This window comes from Hesperophylax consimilis, chromosome 16, assembly GCF_061612785.1.
Source record: "Hesperophylax consimilis isolate HC1 chromosome 16, BYU_Hcon_1.0, whole genome shotgun sequence".
Lineage (NCBI taxonomy): Eukaryota > Metazoa > Arthropoda > Insecta > Trichoptera > Limnephilidae > Hesperophylax > Hesperophylax consimilis.
This window is the reverse complement of record NC_142851.1, coordinates 27,843,262-27,862,385: the sequence shown is the minus strand read 5'-3', so window position 1 is coordinate 27,862,385 and position 19,124 is coordinate 27,843,262. Positions and strand designations below refer to the sequence as shown.

General features: G+C 34.2%; 1 protein-coding gene across 1 annotated transcript in view; it reads right to left on the bottom strand.

The window, feature by feature from the left end:
• Positions 1-4,646: 4,646 nt before the first annotated feature.
• The window catches only part of Coq6 (ubiquinone biosynthesis protein COQ6, mitochondrial), a 79,793-nt gene continuing 65,315 nt past the window's right edge, over positions 4,647-19,124 (bottom strand). The window contains exons 4-9 of the mRNA XM_089641089.1: positions 12,731-12,838; positions 10,845-11,015; positions 10,147-10,328; positions 7,570-7,685; positions 6,422-6,588; positions 4,647-4,812 (exon numbers count right to left, since the gene is read on the bottom strand). Coding sequence (XP_089497215.1) covers positions 4,783-4,812; positions 6,422-6,588; positions 7,570-7,685; positions 10,147-10,328; positions 10,845-11,015; positions 12,731-12,838 — 774 coding nt within the window. The 3' untranslated portion in view covers positions 4,647-4,782. The remainder of the gene's footprint in view (positions 4,813-6,421; positions 6,589-7,569; positions 7,686-10,146; positions 10,329-10,844; positions 11,016-12,730; positions 12,839-19,124) is intronic.

The following is a 19,124-nucleotide window of genomic DNA, read 5'->3' as shown; positions in this document are numbered from 1 at the left end:
AATTGTTTAAAAATTCTATAATTAATTTAATTGTTTGACCTGAGAAACCATTTTGCATTTTCAATGCATTTTGAAAATAGGTATTTTGCATTTGAAATGCTTTTCTAAAAACCATTTTGCATTTCCAAATGGAAAAGTTTTGACCCATTTCCATTTTGCATTTCAAATGGTTTTGGAGACCCATTTTGCACATCTCTGCATATTTAGGTAGCACTCAAAAAGATCTATTTTCAGTTTAAAGAATATTGAAATATGAAAATGAATAATATAGTTTTTCCTAATGTGTTAATAATTTAGATTCAAATGCAGAAATCAACTATAGAATGGACCATGAGATCTGTAAAAAACATAGCTATGGGTATACATGCTCATAAATAAACAAACATGCTTATAACTAGCTTGCTCTTCAACTATACACATTTGCTTGTGTTGGGTATACATACTTGTTTTAAGCTCATTCCTGAATAATCGTGCTCAAAGCAAACAATTCAACACACATGCTATTTAAACGCAGGTGCTGGTCCAAAATACAAGTAATCAAAAGAGTGTCAGTTCCCTGCAGTCCCACGCGTACAGTCCGATACTAGCATACTCAAAAGTAAACCTATTTAGGCATCCTAAGAGATGAACGAAAAAGTACGCTTTATGTCATTCTCCTATTGAATATGGAATTATAGGACGGGGATCTGCTGTATCTAATCGTTAACATAACCTGAACACAATTCAAAAAGGAATCATAAAGAACATATTGTAAGTACCCATAAGAACGCCTTCGATTGAAATTTTTAATAGTTTTGATTCACAAAATGTACAACAAATTTATGCTAAAAATATAACATTGAAACTATTATAAAATACTGATTCCTCTACAATACCACGTATTCATCACAATAGATCAAATCGCAATGACATAAAAAATATTCTGGTCATAAAACCACATTCGGGCAAAGAAACTACATTTTTTTGCGACAAAACTCCACAACATCCTTCAATAGAAAATTTTAATGATTAAAAATCAAGAATAAAAATCTGGATGAAATAGATTAATGATTAAAAGAGTCTGAAAAAATATTAAAAATGACATAGAAAAACAAATAAAATAGAAATGAATAACTTTAGTCCGCCTCAGCACAGGTCACCCTAGTGAGGAGGACTAAGAAATACAATTTAAAAAAACAAGTCTATTTGAGAGTTTTAATTCTTTCATTGTGGGATTTAAACTTTAATTTAGAGTAAAAAAGGTCCATTGATTTTTTGACAGAGGTAAGGGTTGAGTTATTAACTTCATATGGATAAATAAATGGCTGACTTATTGTATGAAATCTTTTTGAGTATCACTTATCTATGTTAGATAAGATAAATTTTGTTAATAATTATAATTATTAATTTAATTTAATATAATTTATTAATTATAATTATAAGTACACCAATTAAGTATCTATCCTGTTTAAGTTAATTTGTAGACAGATACAATCCCCAGTGGTTTTGATTGTTTTTAAATCGTCTGCAAAAAGTAACACATTAATATATTTATCAAATATATATAATATTTATCAAATATATTAACAATATCGTTGAAAAACAGTAAAAACACAATTTACCCTAAATGAGACCTTTGTCGTAAATCACTATGTAGTAGCTATACATTGGTTGGAAAGGAACTAATTAATTTTTACTATTAGAACTCTTTCAGATAGATAGCTAGCAAACCAGTCTAATAGTTTTCCATCAATACCGAGCTTACATAGTTTAACTTTCCGTATATATGGAATCGACTTGAGTTCTGTTAGCTAATGCGTTCCATATATAGTTTTCATTTAACAAGAGATTTGTCAAAGGTGATCTGCCTGATAAAAATCCATAAATTGCTTGCTTATAAATCGGCTATTAAAATGAGCTCCGAGCTATAAGATTTATAATAAAGACCTTTTCACTATGCGAAGTTACCTGTAGTTATTGAACTTAATTCATCCAACTGCTCGACTTAAAATTATAAAAGTAAACAACGTCATGTATTTTTTATCGGAAGTTTCTTTCAATTTGTGTGGGTGTTTCAGGCTAGTAATTATTACTCGTAATAATTATTACTTTGACCGGTCAGTGGTTGAGTGGGCATAGCGCTTGGGTCTCACCCGAGCGTCGCGTGTTCGATTCCTCGGCTGGCTAAGTCCTCCATCACAACACAAGCAACATTTTCGGCTTTCTGTGGTGGTAGTAGGAGATTTTCAAACATTGTTGGATTATTCGTAACCCGGGAATGTTTGTCTTTCTTTTTAAAAAAAAAAAAAAAAAAAAATTTGTTATCCTTTGCGCTACGCATAAAAAACCTTGTATTATAAACATAATTTTATCATTAACCCTTTCACACCCGCATTATTGTTTCCACACATATAAAATATGTAATGCTTGATACCTCAGAAAATTATTTGAAAATTTTTGGCATTTAATTTTTTTTTTTTTTAGAAATTTTTCTATGTTAATTTGGATTAACATTGGGCGTCAGAGGATATTTTTTAAATAGTAACGTAAAATAAACATAACACAAAAGTAATACAAATAACTGTTTCATGTCAAAAATGCACATTGACAATGTATGTAGTGATAATCTCTAAGATACAAACAAATAACATTTTTACTGAAATTCATTCATAAATAAAGAAATAATCTAAGATAATAAATCTTTAAAAATTCGCCATACTAGTCGAAAACATGTCCGTCACTACCAGTGTTAATTTGAATGAACATTGAAATTCATTTACAATATTCTGGGAAATGACTGTGATCAGTGAATTGAACTGATGTTATTAGTATAGAACACATCTTAATGCGTTAAAATATTTGTAATTCGAGTATAAAATATTGATATCTCACCTTAAATTAAGTAATCAATGACGGCAGAAATTCGACGAAACTCACAATCAGCAGATATCAAAATATTTATCGTTGTTGTGGCGGGAATAAGGATTTCAACCAAAGATATTAGAAGAACGAGATATGCTATGTTGGCCGCCGGACCGTAGGTGGAGTACTACCTAATTAGGGTACTTTGAATACTATTGGGAAGTGTACGCACAGAAATCTGTTCTATGTATTAGTGCGGATACCTTAGCGTAAGCGAAGGTGTGCAGTAGTATTGGTGAACAAAACCGGCGACACTGGCCAAAACAATTCCACACAGTATGAACTGCACATCTCGTTCTTCTAATATCTTTGATTTCAACCGAGCGGAAAAACTAGACGCCACCGAAAAGACTACAAACTATAAGAAAATGAAAACATGGCTTTTCTAAATCGCTACAGTTTTTTTTTTTTTTTTTTTCATTATTTCTGGCTTTCACCCTTCAAGGGTGTTCTGGGCCATCATTTAAAATTATTGAGAAATGAAAGGTGAATTTAAATTTAAATTTTATTTAAATAGGCAAATTTCAAAATTATAAAGAAAATTGGAGTCGAGTTCAGACTTAGAAGAGATGAGATGTTGAATGGAGGGGAGGCAATTTTAGATAAGGCTTGATAGAAGAGAGGATATTTGTTTAGAGAGGGACAACCAAAAAATATGTGATCTAATGTTCCCACTTCTAGACCACAGAATGTACAATCTGGGGAGTCAAGGACGTGAATTTTAAAAAGATGGGATGGAACGGAGCAATGTCTGATCCTCATTCGAATAAGTGAAGAAATTTCTTTTTTGGAAAAATGAGGGAATTGCTGAAAACGGTAAAAAAATTCACAAAGTTCATGTTAATTTGAATTAACACATTGTAATCGGATCACGTATTAATACGTTTTTAGCAAATTAATGCTAGAGAGCGGATCACGTATTTATACGTTTTTGATAGATTGTTAGTGGAGCGCGGGTCACATTAAAATACGGGTTCCAATATACTTGAGTTTTCGCTATATAGCGTCTGTAGGGTTGTAGCCATGCAATAATAATTTTTATTTTACATTTAGAAATAATTTTTGTTTATAATTTGTAAAATAAAGGATGTTATGTAAAAAAAATATTATTTTTTTCAAAACTTTCCTACTTTATGTGAAATTCTGCACTAGTTTAACAATGAAGAATACATTTCTAAATATAATAAAATCAAATGAAATAAAATAAATAATTTGCAAAAAGAATTATTGAAATCAAACAAATATTTTTGAAGTTATCGCAATTTTTCTAGAGGTCTACGTTAGCGCGAAATTACGCGAAAAATCACCCGTTACCAGCACTAGTACGCGGCCGAAAACTGCCCGATCAAAATGTGTTAACACTGGGGCTGAAAGGGTTAAAAATAATAATAACTTAAATCATGAATAAAGAAAATTAAAAATTAAAAAAATGCTGTGGATCCTTCAATCCACAACACACTTCAATCATTATTACTCCTACATTCTAATTTTACACATCTTAAACACGTTTCACATTCTACATGTAAGGATAAAAAACCAAATGTATTTCCTTAAATGTAGTTGAAGGGAAAAAACTAATTTTCACCAATTCAGTCTGGAAAAATGTGTTTTTTTCCTCATAGGAAAAAACAAGTGACTAGATTTTATTGAAAATATTTTTCTGGCAAACTGTCCCTGAGTAATACCATTTACCCATTTTCCTTAAAATTATGATGAACAAGGAAAAGTAAATTGAAAAATCAGACTCAACAAAACATTTTTATTTTATGTTATAGAAATTTTTTTTCTAAATAATCTTATAAATTCTAACAAACACAATGATAAACAAATAACACAAACAACTATTGCTATAATTCGTAGAATACTTTATGGTCCTTGTGTTCAGCCCATTGCATGATTCATGATGACTTTCTGAAAATAAACAAATCGAAGTTAATAATAAATTTTTATTTTTTATTGAGTTAGTACAACATTTGAATACAACAAGATAAGATTTCATTTTGCAACTTTAATCATTTTTACAATAAAAATAACATTTCTTTTTAAATGCATTCATTCTTCAGACTTTCAGACATTTCATCATACATCTTTAGTCCTTCGTACATTAGGCAGTTCTGTGATTTTGATTCTTCATATGTGGCAATCTAATTCTATTTACATTTCTGGTTTCGTAATTATGAACATTTCTATAAAAAACAATTTCATCCTTAAAATATTTTGGCATTTGGTTGTTCATGACTTATTGCAACAAAAATTAACACATTCAATAACAGTCTCTTTTTTTATTGGAATCCAATTTAGCTGCTCTCTCATTTGATTAATGCTTGCGTATTTGCCTTTTCCCAGTAAACATCTCATAGCTCTATTCTGTATAACATCTAGTTTGTTAAAATTTCTGTCATTGGCCAAATATAACATCGTAGAGCAATAATCTAAATGTGGAGCAACTATAGTTTTATTAATGAAACAAGATAACTTTGTTTGAACCACTATATATTTATTTTTTAATGAACGCTGATCGGTTTCGGAACGACCGTTCCTTCCTCAGAGCAAAATATATATTAACTTAAAATTACAGGGTGAATATTACTTGAAGTGGGGTTGTGGGCGTGACTAAGGATTAGTGAAGAGTGGGGGGAAGGGGACGGAACAGTGGAAGGAGAACATGTCTAAGATACTCCGATATGCACAGAACACGTTTTACTATCCTACTGAAACAGCATCGGGCGGTATTGAGACAGCCCGACCTAGCCGAAACGGTGACATGAGCGAGACAGATTACACTCTTAACGTCAAATCACGTGTTAGAGCAGTGTAGATATATTACTCATCCCATGCATTATCGAGGCGCCTTGACGGCGAGTGAATTTTGCATGACTTATATCATTACACATTGGATGTGTAATCCAACACGTCTGGAATGTATTCGCTTAGAAATACTAATGAACCATGTTAGCACTACAACATTAACACATTGGAACTCCTGCGCTGAATTCAAATGGTTTTGCTATATTTTCAATGATGAATTGCGTGCTTGATTTTCTCAAGATAATTTTGAAAACGCTGATGTAGCAGTATTATTTAATCAATTAGCTTACAAATATAACTTACTAGATAAAATGAATTTTAATAGGTACCCCCATTCATTAATTTGCTTCACCTGGCAATTTTAGTCATGGGCCGCCTCTGATCCTTATCTCTAATGTTTGTCAAAAAATAACCTACATTATTTAATAATCTTTGATGAAGATCGCACATTGTAGAAAATAAAACTTTGAGTAAGAAACAAAACTATGAAAGAAAGTGTGAAGAAAGAGTGAAACATTGAGCAAAGAATATAACTATGAGTAAAGAAATTATAAAACTTTGAATGGGAAATACGACTTCAACTGAGGAAATCGTAAAGCGAGTGAGGAAAGTAAAAAGCGAAGAATGTATATGGTGTATATTATATTTAATAGGTATTGTGTAACTATAAGTGTGGGATATAATATTATGATCCTGAGTGGGAATACAGTACCTTGAGTGGAGCGAGTGAGTGAGTTATCTGCAAGCCCAGACTCCGCAGCAGAATGGTGGGAGTGTTGTTGTATGAATAAAGTTTCTGTAGGCCATCTATACCAACTGCTGTGGGGAACACATGGCGCTGTCTAATCGTCTCATACTTTAGAAGTTGACTTTTATCTCCTATAAAAATAAAATGCAATGTTTTAGTTTAAAATACGTTCAGGGCTGTTTACATTGGGTGTTGGAAGATCTAAGGCATTAGGCCCCGGATATTAACAACTAGTGCTGCTTTGCTGACTTGATAGGTACATGCGATTAGAAGAGATTTATCAGTTTCATATTTACATACATGCAATGCATTGGAATTAGACAGAAGTGCACCAAGAGTTAATTTTATGTAAAAATCCAATCAACAGTAATAATGACTTGTTGAATCTGAAGTTAGTTGTATACTTGGCCTGTAACTATCTTGTGAACATTTCTGTTAGATTTCAACACAATGCGACTTTTACAAGTAACCCAACATGAACTGTACTCCCGGTATAGGGATGCATACGTCATAAGTACAAGAAGGATGGTGAAAATTTGAATAATAAATAAATTTGCTTTCTTTTATTGTAACTCAAAATGAAATATTGTTTAGAAAGCTTTTTTATGTTTATTAAAAGAAAAAGAAAGTTAATGTCAACCGGGAACATTTCTAAATAAATCATGAAACTGACTGAACATTTAAGCAGGCGGTATGTAAGTTTTTAGATTCTCACGGCCAAAAGCATTTTTGTTGTTTGTTTTTGGGGTGTTATGCCGTGTTGCGCTAACTCCTTCTTTAGCCGACGTTTCGGACAGCGTTGCAGTGTCCATCATCAGGGCAGATCCGGTAGATCCGAAGATGTGTGATGTATCTTCGGATCTACCGGATCTGCCCAGATGATGGACACTGCAACGCTGTCCGAAACGTCGGCTAAAGAAGGAGTTAGCGCAACACGGCATAACACTCCAAAAACAAACAGTAAAAAAGGCGTTAAGTATGTTTTTTTCCAAAATGGCCTAACTAAATCCACCTATTAGGTTTTCCCACAAAAGAAGTATTTTTGTTTCAGTTCCTTGAAGAATGTTGCAAGAGAGTTTCACTGTATAATTATTTACAGGAGATTGAGTTACCGATTTTCTCTCCAGAGTATACTGCCTCAGCCAGGATTTGGACCAGGTCGGAGACATCGCCGAAGCCAAGGTTGACTCCTTGACCAGCCAAGGGGTGGACGCGGTGAGCTGCGTCACTGTAATATGGAATCCACATTAAAACTTTACAAAATAAGAGTGCTGAGATTTATTTATTTATTTTTTAAAATTTATTTGAATTCTATTCTTCATTATAAACATTCACTAAATTGCCAAAGCAGTTAATTTTACAATATTAATAATACTAATTGTTGACGCAACTATCTTCCTTTAACATTCTCCTTGAAATTTTCCCATCCTATTACCTAGAAGTACCTGTCATTATCCGACAATACCCACGTTTGTGTAACATTTACAACAAACGTAACTGTCAAATCAGTTTATTGATGAAGCCGGTGTGATGAACATCTCTTTATGATCAGTGCCTTTATTTATATCAACTCGGGGTAGAATACCTACTGTGCAGTGAGTATATTCGGTTCCCATCAGTGTGTTTCTTACCCAACCCAGAAGTTGTGGAAGTTGCGTGTGAAATGAATCATCTCCTGGGAGTGAAACCAACCAGCAACATCGTTGACAAACATCAAAGGGGTAAGTCGGATTCCTTCCTTACTCCCTGTTCACCATCTCTAACCATCGTTGTGTCAACTTCAAGTTCACAATTAATTTTACAGTTCATTCTTGATTCGCCTTGCGATTACACTAATACTAATGCTTGAATATAACGAGAAATTACAATGTAGAAAACAGAAGAATAATATAAAAAGAAGTTAATTGAAGTGGATGAAGTGGCTTGTAACTGGACCATATAGATAATAGAATATATTTTCCCCTAGACCTAAAGGAATTCATTATATCAATACACCAGAGATCAAAGACCTATCAACAATAGACAATTCGGCGATTCATAAAATTAATTAAAAAAACACAATTACACATCTGCCCTGATTTACACAGTAATGCTGTCCGAAACGTTGGCTAGAGAAGGAGCTAGCGCAACACGGCATAATACCTCAAGAATAAATCATTATAATGCTTTTGGCCGTGAAAATTGTAACAGCTTTAGTAATTAACTTATTTACTTACTACTCCAAATCTCATATGTACTGCGCACTCAGGCAGATAGTAGATTCCCAAGGTTTGCAGATCTACTACTCCGGAGCCACCAGTATGTTTATTTATTGTTTATTTGTGAAAAACAGTGATTCCAATAACATTTACGACATTTACAATTCATCATATACCTACGAGTACATTAATCTATTGCATACATTTATTAAATCAGTTGCGATGCATCATCGTGTTAAAAAAAAAACTTATTCTAATCTTGAATTCATTGAGGTTTGACTGAAACATGTCTATCTCTGAAGGAAGTTGGTTTAAAAGCAAAGTCATTCTCCACAGAGGCATAAGCATTGGTAAGTTGGTCCTGCATCTTAGAAAAATAAAAAGCCTGTGTTGCCTAGCTCTGGTGAAGTTATCGGGGACATAAAATGGGATTGTATAAACCTAAGAAATATGACAGAAGGTCTCATAAGTGCTGATATGTATTTATAACGCACCTATGGGATTTGGGATTCATTTTGGACTCGTTTTTGGCAGTACACTTTAGAGAAAAGCGCCACTGCAAATAACCTAATATTGTTTGAAAAATTCGTACTACCATCGTTATAAGAAAAAGTTACCATGTTCAAAACTCACAACACCTGGTGGGAACCCAATCAACTCAGCCACTAACCATTAATACTAAGAAACTGCGTACACAAAAGTATCGCCAACTGGTTGAAGGTTCACCCATACTACTGCAAATCGCATCTATACACAGCGGCCTTCGTTTCTACGTACATAACAAATGCATAACTTTCATTAGCTAACGTTTTGATAGTCTGTAAAGTTTGGTCGTAGCTCAGCGACAGTTTAGTTTCTATGGTCAGGAGAGTAATGGCACCTTTACACCTGGTGGGACCAAAGGATATGAGATGATAATGAATCAAAAATGCCAACCATCGGAAAAACGCCAACCAGGCCTCCAGCGGAACAGATTGAATTGGACGCTACGGCGGCGGGCCACCCTTCCCGCCACGGCCCGCTAATCGAGTGGTCCGATAGACAGGTAGTCGCGTTCGAACTCCATCAAAATTCAAAATCAAAAGTCAGTTCTCCCGGAACTGCAGACTTCAGCTGTTATCAGCAATTAGCTGCCAACCCTACCACGGACTGTCTGACTGTGGAAGTTCCCCTTCAGGACCGCGATCACCCTGCAAATGTAATTCGAAGTGTAGAGTAATATAAGTAGACTAAATTCAGGCCTCTTGTACGTTTGTGCCATCATTTCGGTACAATTTAGTGACGTAGACACACCATAGCATTAAGACTTTTAGTCAAATAGACACTCCCTATCATTAAAAATTGAACGAATATTACATGTGAGCTGTATATTTGTAAATAAAATTAGCATAAATAGACACTTGCATTTTTCCTGAGCCGAAATGGTGCCACCCCTTATCAAATTATTGTATGACAATTATTGTAAATAAAAAACAGAAAAGAGAATTTTACCCGATGAGTGCCACATTATGCCCCACGTATCGGCTGGCGTGCCCAAAGGCCAGCGGGAATGCGGCCCGCTGCGAGGCGCAAGCGAGCGCGGGCGGCAGCTGGCGAGCCCCCGGAGCGCCCAGAAACGTGGATAGGGCTCCCAGGGCTCCGTCCACCACGCTGCTGCGGGGGTACTGGTTGTGCTGGATTGTAAAAGAAGAATTTTATAGTTAGAAATGACTAAATATCTGATCCCCAGGATCTGTAGGTACCGATTTAAAAGAAAACTATTGTCGTCAATTGACATTTACATGCGAGACCTTTCGATTCCTAGAAAGATCAGTGTTTATCTATTCGAGAAAGAACTTCGATATTTGAAAATGAACAATCTAAAAACTAGTCAAATTAGTAGTTGAATGGAAAGCATGCATAATCCCGGCGTTGCACAGGGTTAAATTTAATGTAGTCCTCCTTTTTAAAGACAGGGTGAATGGTTCTCCGTTTTACCGCCAGTGGTGATAGCGGCGGAAACAAGCATTAATGTAAGTTCTTCTTACCGGCATTTTGGCGGAACAAACGTTTGAGGTAGTCCATGAATTCCTGCTGCGGCATCTGCAGGAGCCTCCTGTGAGCTGGTGGTCTACACCAGGGAGCTGTTTCTCGGCCACAGTAGGAGCAGGGCCACTGAACCTGAGGAACATAGAAAATCATCTCCCTACCAGAGCGTGCGTGAGGCAGTCCATGAACTCCTGCTGCGGCATCTGCAGCATCCTTTTGGCCTCTTGGGAACTGGTGGTCCACACCAGGGAGCTGTGTTTAGGTCCCAGTGGGAGTAGGGCCACTGGACCCGAGGGCAGGAACCTCTGCCAGGCTGTTGTGTTGAGGGTTTCCTGGAATCACAATACGATTTAATGTAAGACAGAACACGCACTTGAAAAGTAAAAGAAGAAGAAAAAACACATTATAGTTAAGAGAAGCTTTTTTTTAAATTTCTAAAAAATATAATAATATTGGATACAGTGAATACTGACGTCTTTCGCGGCAGATTGAAAAGCTTATTGGCCCTGGAACTACAGGTTGCAGAGTTTATAAATTAAATAATATGAAGAATTTTTGCATTTCGCTCCAGAGTGGAAGGTACTCTCAACATCACCCTGATGAGAGACCACCATTTGGAGTCGGAACGTTGATGCTTGAAATGACTAAAAATAAGTTTGGTGACCAGATCTGAATAACTAAGTACTTCCCAACCATCAGAGATGTACTTTATTTCAAATAAATCCATTTCAAATGGAAATGCAAAATGCAAAATGGGTATTTTCCATTTTGCATTTTAAATTCTTTTCTAAAAACCATTTTGCATTTTGCATTTTAAATGCTTTTCTAAATGCATTTTCTATTTTAAATGCTTTTTTGCAACATTCTTCCTACTATCTCCACTCATCTTTTTTTCATAACCCCCAAATATCAATTGGTCCTCAACTTCGCTATGAGAGATAATTTACATTTGTCAAGTTGCTCTCTGGTAGAAGCCCTGGCAATTGAGTGATACCATTACAAAAAATACTGATTCAAATACTGAACATGGAGCCATGACGCTGTAATATTAAATGTTAGATAGCAGTTTCTATGTTTTTACGTTGGCAACATTTGTCCTGCGCAAATTTTTTGTGGTTCATAATCCGTAGTCGTGGCATTTTTTGATTTACCATCATGTAATGGTTTATTTATTTACCATCATATATTTGTTCTACATTGATGTCCATTATTAAATGACAAAACTGTTTAAAAATTCTATAATTATTTTAATTGTTTGACCTGAGAAACCATTTTGCATTTTCAATGCATTTTGAAAATAGGTATTTTGCATTTTGCATTTGAAATGCTTTTCTAAAAACCATTTTGCATTTTGCATTTTCAAATGGAAAAGTTTTGACCCATTTCCATTTTGCATTTCAAATGGTTTTGGGTACCCATTTTGCACATCTCTGCCAACCATCCCTCTTCACTTCTACTTAACTTAACTAACATAATGATATTCCATTGTTCAAACTAGTTCCATGCAAAACCGAACACTTTTGAAAAGCGATGATATAAAGTCATGGAAGATGATGAAAAAAAAAACAAATCAATCTAACCTAACCCAATATTTTATTATGTTCTGTTTTGTCTGGTTACTGTTAACTGGTTCCTGGAAAGTGGAACCCTCGCATCCAAAGGTAATAGAAACAAGGAAGGTGGGTCATGTGCCATTATTAGTATGAAACCGCGCATACAAAAGTGTCGCCAACATCATTCACCCATACTACTGCTTATAGCATTTACTTTGCTTTGTTTATTTCTACTTACACACCACACGCCTAACTTTAATTGTCTCTGCCGCTCCGAAAGTCCGTGCAGTTTGTTCGCAGTTCGGTGACAGTTGGCACGCTTACATGTTTACATCTTCCATTGTTTCTATTATCTTTCCTTGCATCACATAAAAAAAATGAAAATGTAAGAAACATTAATTTGAACAAGCCCACATTGGGCGCCATTTATTGGCACATTCAAAAAAGGTTTTTGTAATGGAATAGATGATAAAAATGATGAAATAAATAATGACCTCTGCTAGTTTGATAGTGGCCACTACTCCCATCTGGTTATACGCCCAGGAGAGGTACTGGACTCCCATTTTGGCCCTGACCTTTGAATTAGCTCCATCGGCTCCAAGCTGTAAGTAAAAACAATTATAAAGCTTTCACATTCACGTCGTAGTCTCCGAATGGTTCAGAAATTCATGTTATTATACACAAATTCATAACAAATCCATCATAAAGTATTACAAGTCAAAACCAACTACTTTTCAGGAAACCCATTTCAAATTTATAAACTGCTACTTCTTTTATTGAGTGATTAAATAAAATACACTTTTTTATATTTAAAAGTTATTTTAAACGACAATTTTTATTGAACAATTATTATTTTATTAAAATAACCTTTTGCAGGTTAAACTTTAAACTATTAAGATGTTTTATTATTATTTATCACGTTTTGTTCTGTAGTAATATGTTATGGGCAGAGATGTGCTTTATTTCAAATGGAAATGCAAAATGGGTATTTTCCATTTTGCATTTTAAATGCTTTTCTAAAAACCATTTTGCATTTTGCATTTTAAATGCTTTACTCAATGCATTTTCCATTTTAAATGCTTTTTTATCGAATAAATGGTTCCCGGGCGGCGGTATCCAAAACCACCTACCAAATTATACGCGCCCATACACACGCAATAAAATGAATAAATAGTTTTGTCAGTATAAAAACAAAATTCTTTCAAGAAAGGAATACAAAACATTATTGGATTGAATCACAGATACAATATTGTATGTGTAAGCCTTATTTAAAAGAATTGTGCTTTTATACGGACAAAACTATTTATTCATATTTATATTGCATATGTACGGCGCAAACAAACAATTCGTGGTAATATTTTAAATTATAATTTGCAAACATTATATATTGTTAAAATAATTAAATTAACGCCATCTATAACGCCGTCGCGTAACTTCCGCGACGGAACGCCAATACATGTAATTGCATATAAATTACAAATAGCGGGCACACTACGCGGAAGATCGGTCGTTCCGTCGCGGACAATCGGTCGCTCCGTGGCGGACCGCCGACACTCGCGTTTGTTCCGTCCTCCGCGCACCGATCTTCCGTCGGCGGAAGATCGGCAAAGTCGCATTCCAAGTATTTGTATGCATCGCGCCACATTCGGCGGATAACACGCGGCGACGACGAACGCACAGGATGTTCGACACTGAAAGATTTATTATCGAAGTGCAAAATAGAGTTTGCCTTTGGGAGAGATATAGCCGTTCTAAGTTTTGTATTTTGCTTGGTAATATAGTCCTTCGTTAAATTCAGCAATACATCAAATGATTGTATGGACATTCGATAATATTCGAATACTTTATCTGGATAATTTCTTAGTTGCATATACAAGGTATGAAATTGCCCAATTTCTAGTCGAAGAGTATTTATGGGATGAACCCAATATTTACGCTTTCTTTTTCTTTCTTCTTCTAATGCCTCATAAATAGCTATCACTTCTATCGGATCCATTACGACCACGCTGTATAAGCGTTGGCAGTCGACTGATAATCCGCCACTGAATATTCAGTGTGGCTGCAACGTATGGTAACGGATTGACTCCAGCGGAAGATACGCGACGGAATTTCCGTCAAGTGTGGCGCTAGCCTAAGGCGATGCACTACGTCGTGTAATATTTTAAATCGAGCCGTTATCAATAACACCCCTTATGTAGATGGCGATAAGGTTTAAATTCTCGCTTAACACCATCCGCCTGTTTTGATTTATGTAAAAAAAAAACATGGCCAAAAAGTGCCTTTTATTTTATTTTGTGGATGTTCAGGCATAAATATTTTTTTTTTCGATCATTTTATAAATAACTTAATTTGCCACATTTTACAATAAAATAATAACCGAAAATGGGTTCGTAAGTAGGAGATTTTGAACTTTAAAGCAGTTTTCATAGGCCTTATACATTATTTTTTTCTGGGCTTATAAAAAGACTTATTTAAAAAATACTCGATTATGTCAAAGGTCAAGATGTATTCTACTCGCAGTATTTAATTAAAGCATCTGAAACATTTCTAGGCGACCAAATTTTCAAACCAAAAACACATGATATTGCATTACTACGTAGTGCATCCATCGCCTTAAGACAAAAAATGGCAAGCAGTTATACCAACGCTCTCTGGGACTAAAAATAAAATAGATGACTTGTAGTGAAGTACATGGCTTCTGTAACAATATAACTTTACTTGTATTTCAAATATAAATGGAAAAATAATAACCATTCTAGTTATGTATGTACCTATTTATACAAATAACCTTGTCTGTGGTGGACACCGGGCGAGCGGCGTGGATTTGATTTGCATGCAAATCAACAGTTTTATTCCGACATTCACGACATTTTGCACACTTGACTTTCAGAACAAAATTAAGGTCACTCTATGCATCTGATTTACGCCAAGGACTTCTAGCATTATTATAAACTAAAAAATGTTAATAATAAAACTTTTTTTCTCGCTAGAGCAATCCCAATGAGTTACAAAACTCAAAAAATAAAAAAAAGTTTCACATACGAAACAGTGCAAAAAAAGAAAAATATCATAATTATAAGTGTCACATACAAAACAGTACACAAATAGAAAAAGGGAAGTTAAGTTAAACAAACAATAAGAAACAAAAAAGGAAACAGACAGGGACATATATACCCATAAGCACAGAGCCAAAATAGGAATTTTGAAGAAAGTACTTACTAATACATTGGTAAAAATAGATTATGCTCAATTACAAATACAGGGGATAGAAAATGAGAGAGAAAGAAAAAAAAAACAAAGTACAACACGGCAAGAATTACGTATTTTTGTTTTTACATGTTTTTCAAAAGTATTCTTTTAAAGCCTTACTTTGAATTTTTGGATTGTGCTGGCTGTTTTTATACATTTCTGGAAGAGAGTTATAGAGTGTGTAGGCAATATAGTAAAGAGATTTTATTCCATATTTCGTAGTGTGTATTAGAGGAATGCATAGTATTGTGGTTGTGGATGTCTTGATCGTATACATATTTTAGAGATTTTTATTTCGATAAAACGTGAAGATTTTGTCATTAAAATAAAATGTTAATTTTTAACTTATACTCTTTATACCTAGCATGTTAGAAATAATGGAATGGTTTTTGTTTTGAATTATGGGGATTTTTAATGCGGATGGGAAACCCTTTTGGGGATTCCAGATGCCATAGTGCCATTGGCTCCAGGCAGCCTGGAGTAGGACCCGAGTATTGCTAATTTATTAAGAATGTCTTCAATTTATTGGTAATCCGGTTAAAATTATTTCAGGCAATAGTTTATGTCACATAAATAAAACGACACTTCAAACCTAATTTTCTAAAATGATCAGCATAAGAAATAGGAAACAAAGTATTTGTTAAAATATTATTATGTTCAAAGTAAATAGGAGCCGATTTTGTCGCAATAATAAAAGTGAAAAACGGATAAAATTAATAAACGTTTGTCGGTGACATTTCCTAGCAAGCCGACTACACAATATTAATAATATATTATTAGGTTTAGCCCTGGATTTGTATTGATTTCGCAAAGGTTAATCTAATACGTAATAAGTACCTAGTACCTACAGCATGCGATGTCATGTGAATCCTCAGTTAACTACTTAGATCGCATAACATGATACTGGACCAAATGTGAATGTAAAAGAAGCATTTGTATGCGAATACATAAAACATATCATGAAAATTACAGCACTTCTAGTTATTACATATTAAAACATACAAATACAATACATACATGGTGGCAAATGGGCGCATAAGGCTAGATCACCTTGAGACACTGTTATTGACAATGGTATGCAGACAGTATTCCAAGTTCCAAGGGCCCAGGGCGCAAAATTATCGCCCACTTCCCTCCTAAATGAATCCACTGTTCATTCAATCGGTGAACCAACAACTTACATAGTGGTTGGCCAACGTTTGACTATTTTCATTCGACTAGCGTCGGAATCCGGTGGTATCGTAAAAAATACGAAAAAAATATATTCCTTATTTTATTTGAAAATTACCTATATTACGTAATTTAATGTTCACCTCTTGGTGGCAGCCCCCTGGTAAGTGGCGCCTGGATGCAGCCGAAAAATACAGAAGACACTAGAACGAGGAGGTCACATACGACATCTCCCTGGGACTAGCAGGTATACGTGTATACAGGTCGTTTTAACTCTAAAGAGCATTGTGGGCCACGGGCAAAGCAATGTACTAAAACATAAAATTTAACCTATTTATAGTAGGGTTGGTACAAATTACTATTTTCCAAAGAAAATCAACAATATTTCAAAAAAATATTGGGTTGAATTGCCTAGACCAGTGAATTTAGTAAACCTTTATTATAATTTTAGACCTTCATTAAATTACGGGTACACTAAATAAAACTTGATTTCACACAATAAAGATTTATTCGTTGATAAATAATAATACAGAAGTGAGGCATCCATAAATTTAAATCATGACAATGACTGACAAACAATGTTCTTGCATCTCCTTCTCCTTGGAAAGTTTCAGTAAGTCAGGTTGTATGTTGTTGTTTTTAATTTTAGGCTTGATTCCAGGATTTCATATTGATTTCTCATCAATAATACGACTTCTCAGTTTACTCTTGATAAAGTACATGCTTGAAAAAGATTGTTCGCATTAATATGTAGAACCAAAAAGGGAAAGAACAGCAAACGAGAGTTTTATCAGCTGATCGTAAGAGTCGGGAATACTATTCCAGACGTTGAAAATGATCATGTCTTCCTTCTCCAAGTCTTTCAAAGCAGACCACTTGTGTTATGAACTAAGATCACATTTGTTCTTCTCCAATATTTCAAAAGCAATACAAAGACGTTGAAATGTAGAGCTTCATATTTCCTTGTTTTTTAAATTCTGCAATTATATTTCAAAGTTAACAATGCCAATGCCAAAATGAGAAAATTTCAACTCAGGTATCGTGGCATTGAGAGGATTTTTGAATGATGCTAAGTTAGTTCTGCTGTTTTTAAACTCCTGAAACCTGCTGCCCGTGGATATTTGTGCCAGAGCCGCCCTCAAGGAGCCAAAGACTATAGACTATAAAACAACATAAAAAACTATCTATGAGAGGGCTTATGATATATTGGTCGATTGCTGGTAATTTTATGTTAATTACCAGTAAACGCTCTAAATACTAATATGCCATCACATTCGAAGATTCGACGGTGACAAAAGAATATATATATATATATATATATATTTTTGTATTTTTTTATTTATATATTCAATAATATTGTTATTGGGTTTATAAAAACAGTTTATTTTTAACAAGTTCTGCTGTGTAATTATTATTACGCGTGACAGCTGTTTCGCCCTCTGAAGGCATTATCAAACTGTCAAACAGCCACGTCATAGCCAAATCCGAATCTTTCAGGCATATATTTGTGATTTTAGATAGTTTTAAAAATCAATTTAATAACATTTTAGTGCGACGATTAGAACCAGAAACGAGATCTTTAATTATTTCACTTTTTTTTTCAGTATCCCCAAATAATCGTGAAAATACTCCATCTGCATACTAGATTCCAGATGGAAATGCATTATATTTAAAGAGCTAAAGAATTATATTTACGATATCTCTGATAATGACGAATTTATGAGCTTTCAAAGTAAACATGGATAAATCGTGATGACACACGAAAAAAGATTCAGTACAATTAAGGCGAAGCTTAATGCTAAATCACTATTTTCGATTACTCTTAATAACAAATTGGTTTACATTATGAATACCAAAAATATGCTTTAGATAAATTGAAGCTTTTTCAATCGTTTCCCTTGAGTAGAATTGAAATAAAAAATTTAATTCATAATAATTTTAAAAAAAATTTAAACTACAAAAAATATATTTTTTTTCGATAGTAATGTATGAAAACATAAAAGAAACAAATTTAAAAAATACAATATTATGGCAAAGATTATCTGTGACAGTTTCACTTGGTTAACTTTTTTGCTTTCGTATAAAATTGTTTACAAAATAAATAAAAAAACACTTTTGTGCTTGAAATCGAGCGTTTCTAGGCTCCGTTTGCCAAGCGATTTTAATGGGTATTACCTATATTCGTGACAATATAAGGCATACCAAGAATATACACATTTTTGGCTTGTAGCTTCTTCTTTAAGTAGAATGTCAGTGCTGCAGTACCTACCATCGCGCATGGAGCTAACGTGATGTCACAGGCTTTTCGGCTGGCCACAAATATCAACATTTTTGACTGCTTATACTATTCGGTATTTTAAAAAAATTCTAAAAGTTATCTTCAGCATGCTTTAATTAATATGATAAAGTTGTAAAAAAAGAAATATCGCAGTAGGAAACATCTTCAATATTATAAATGGCTATGTGTAA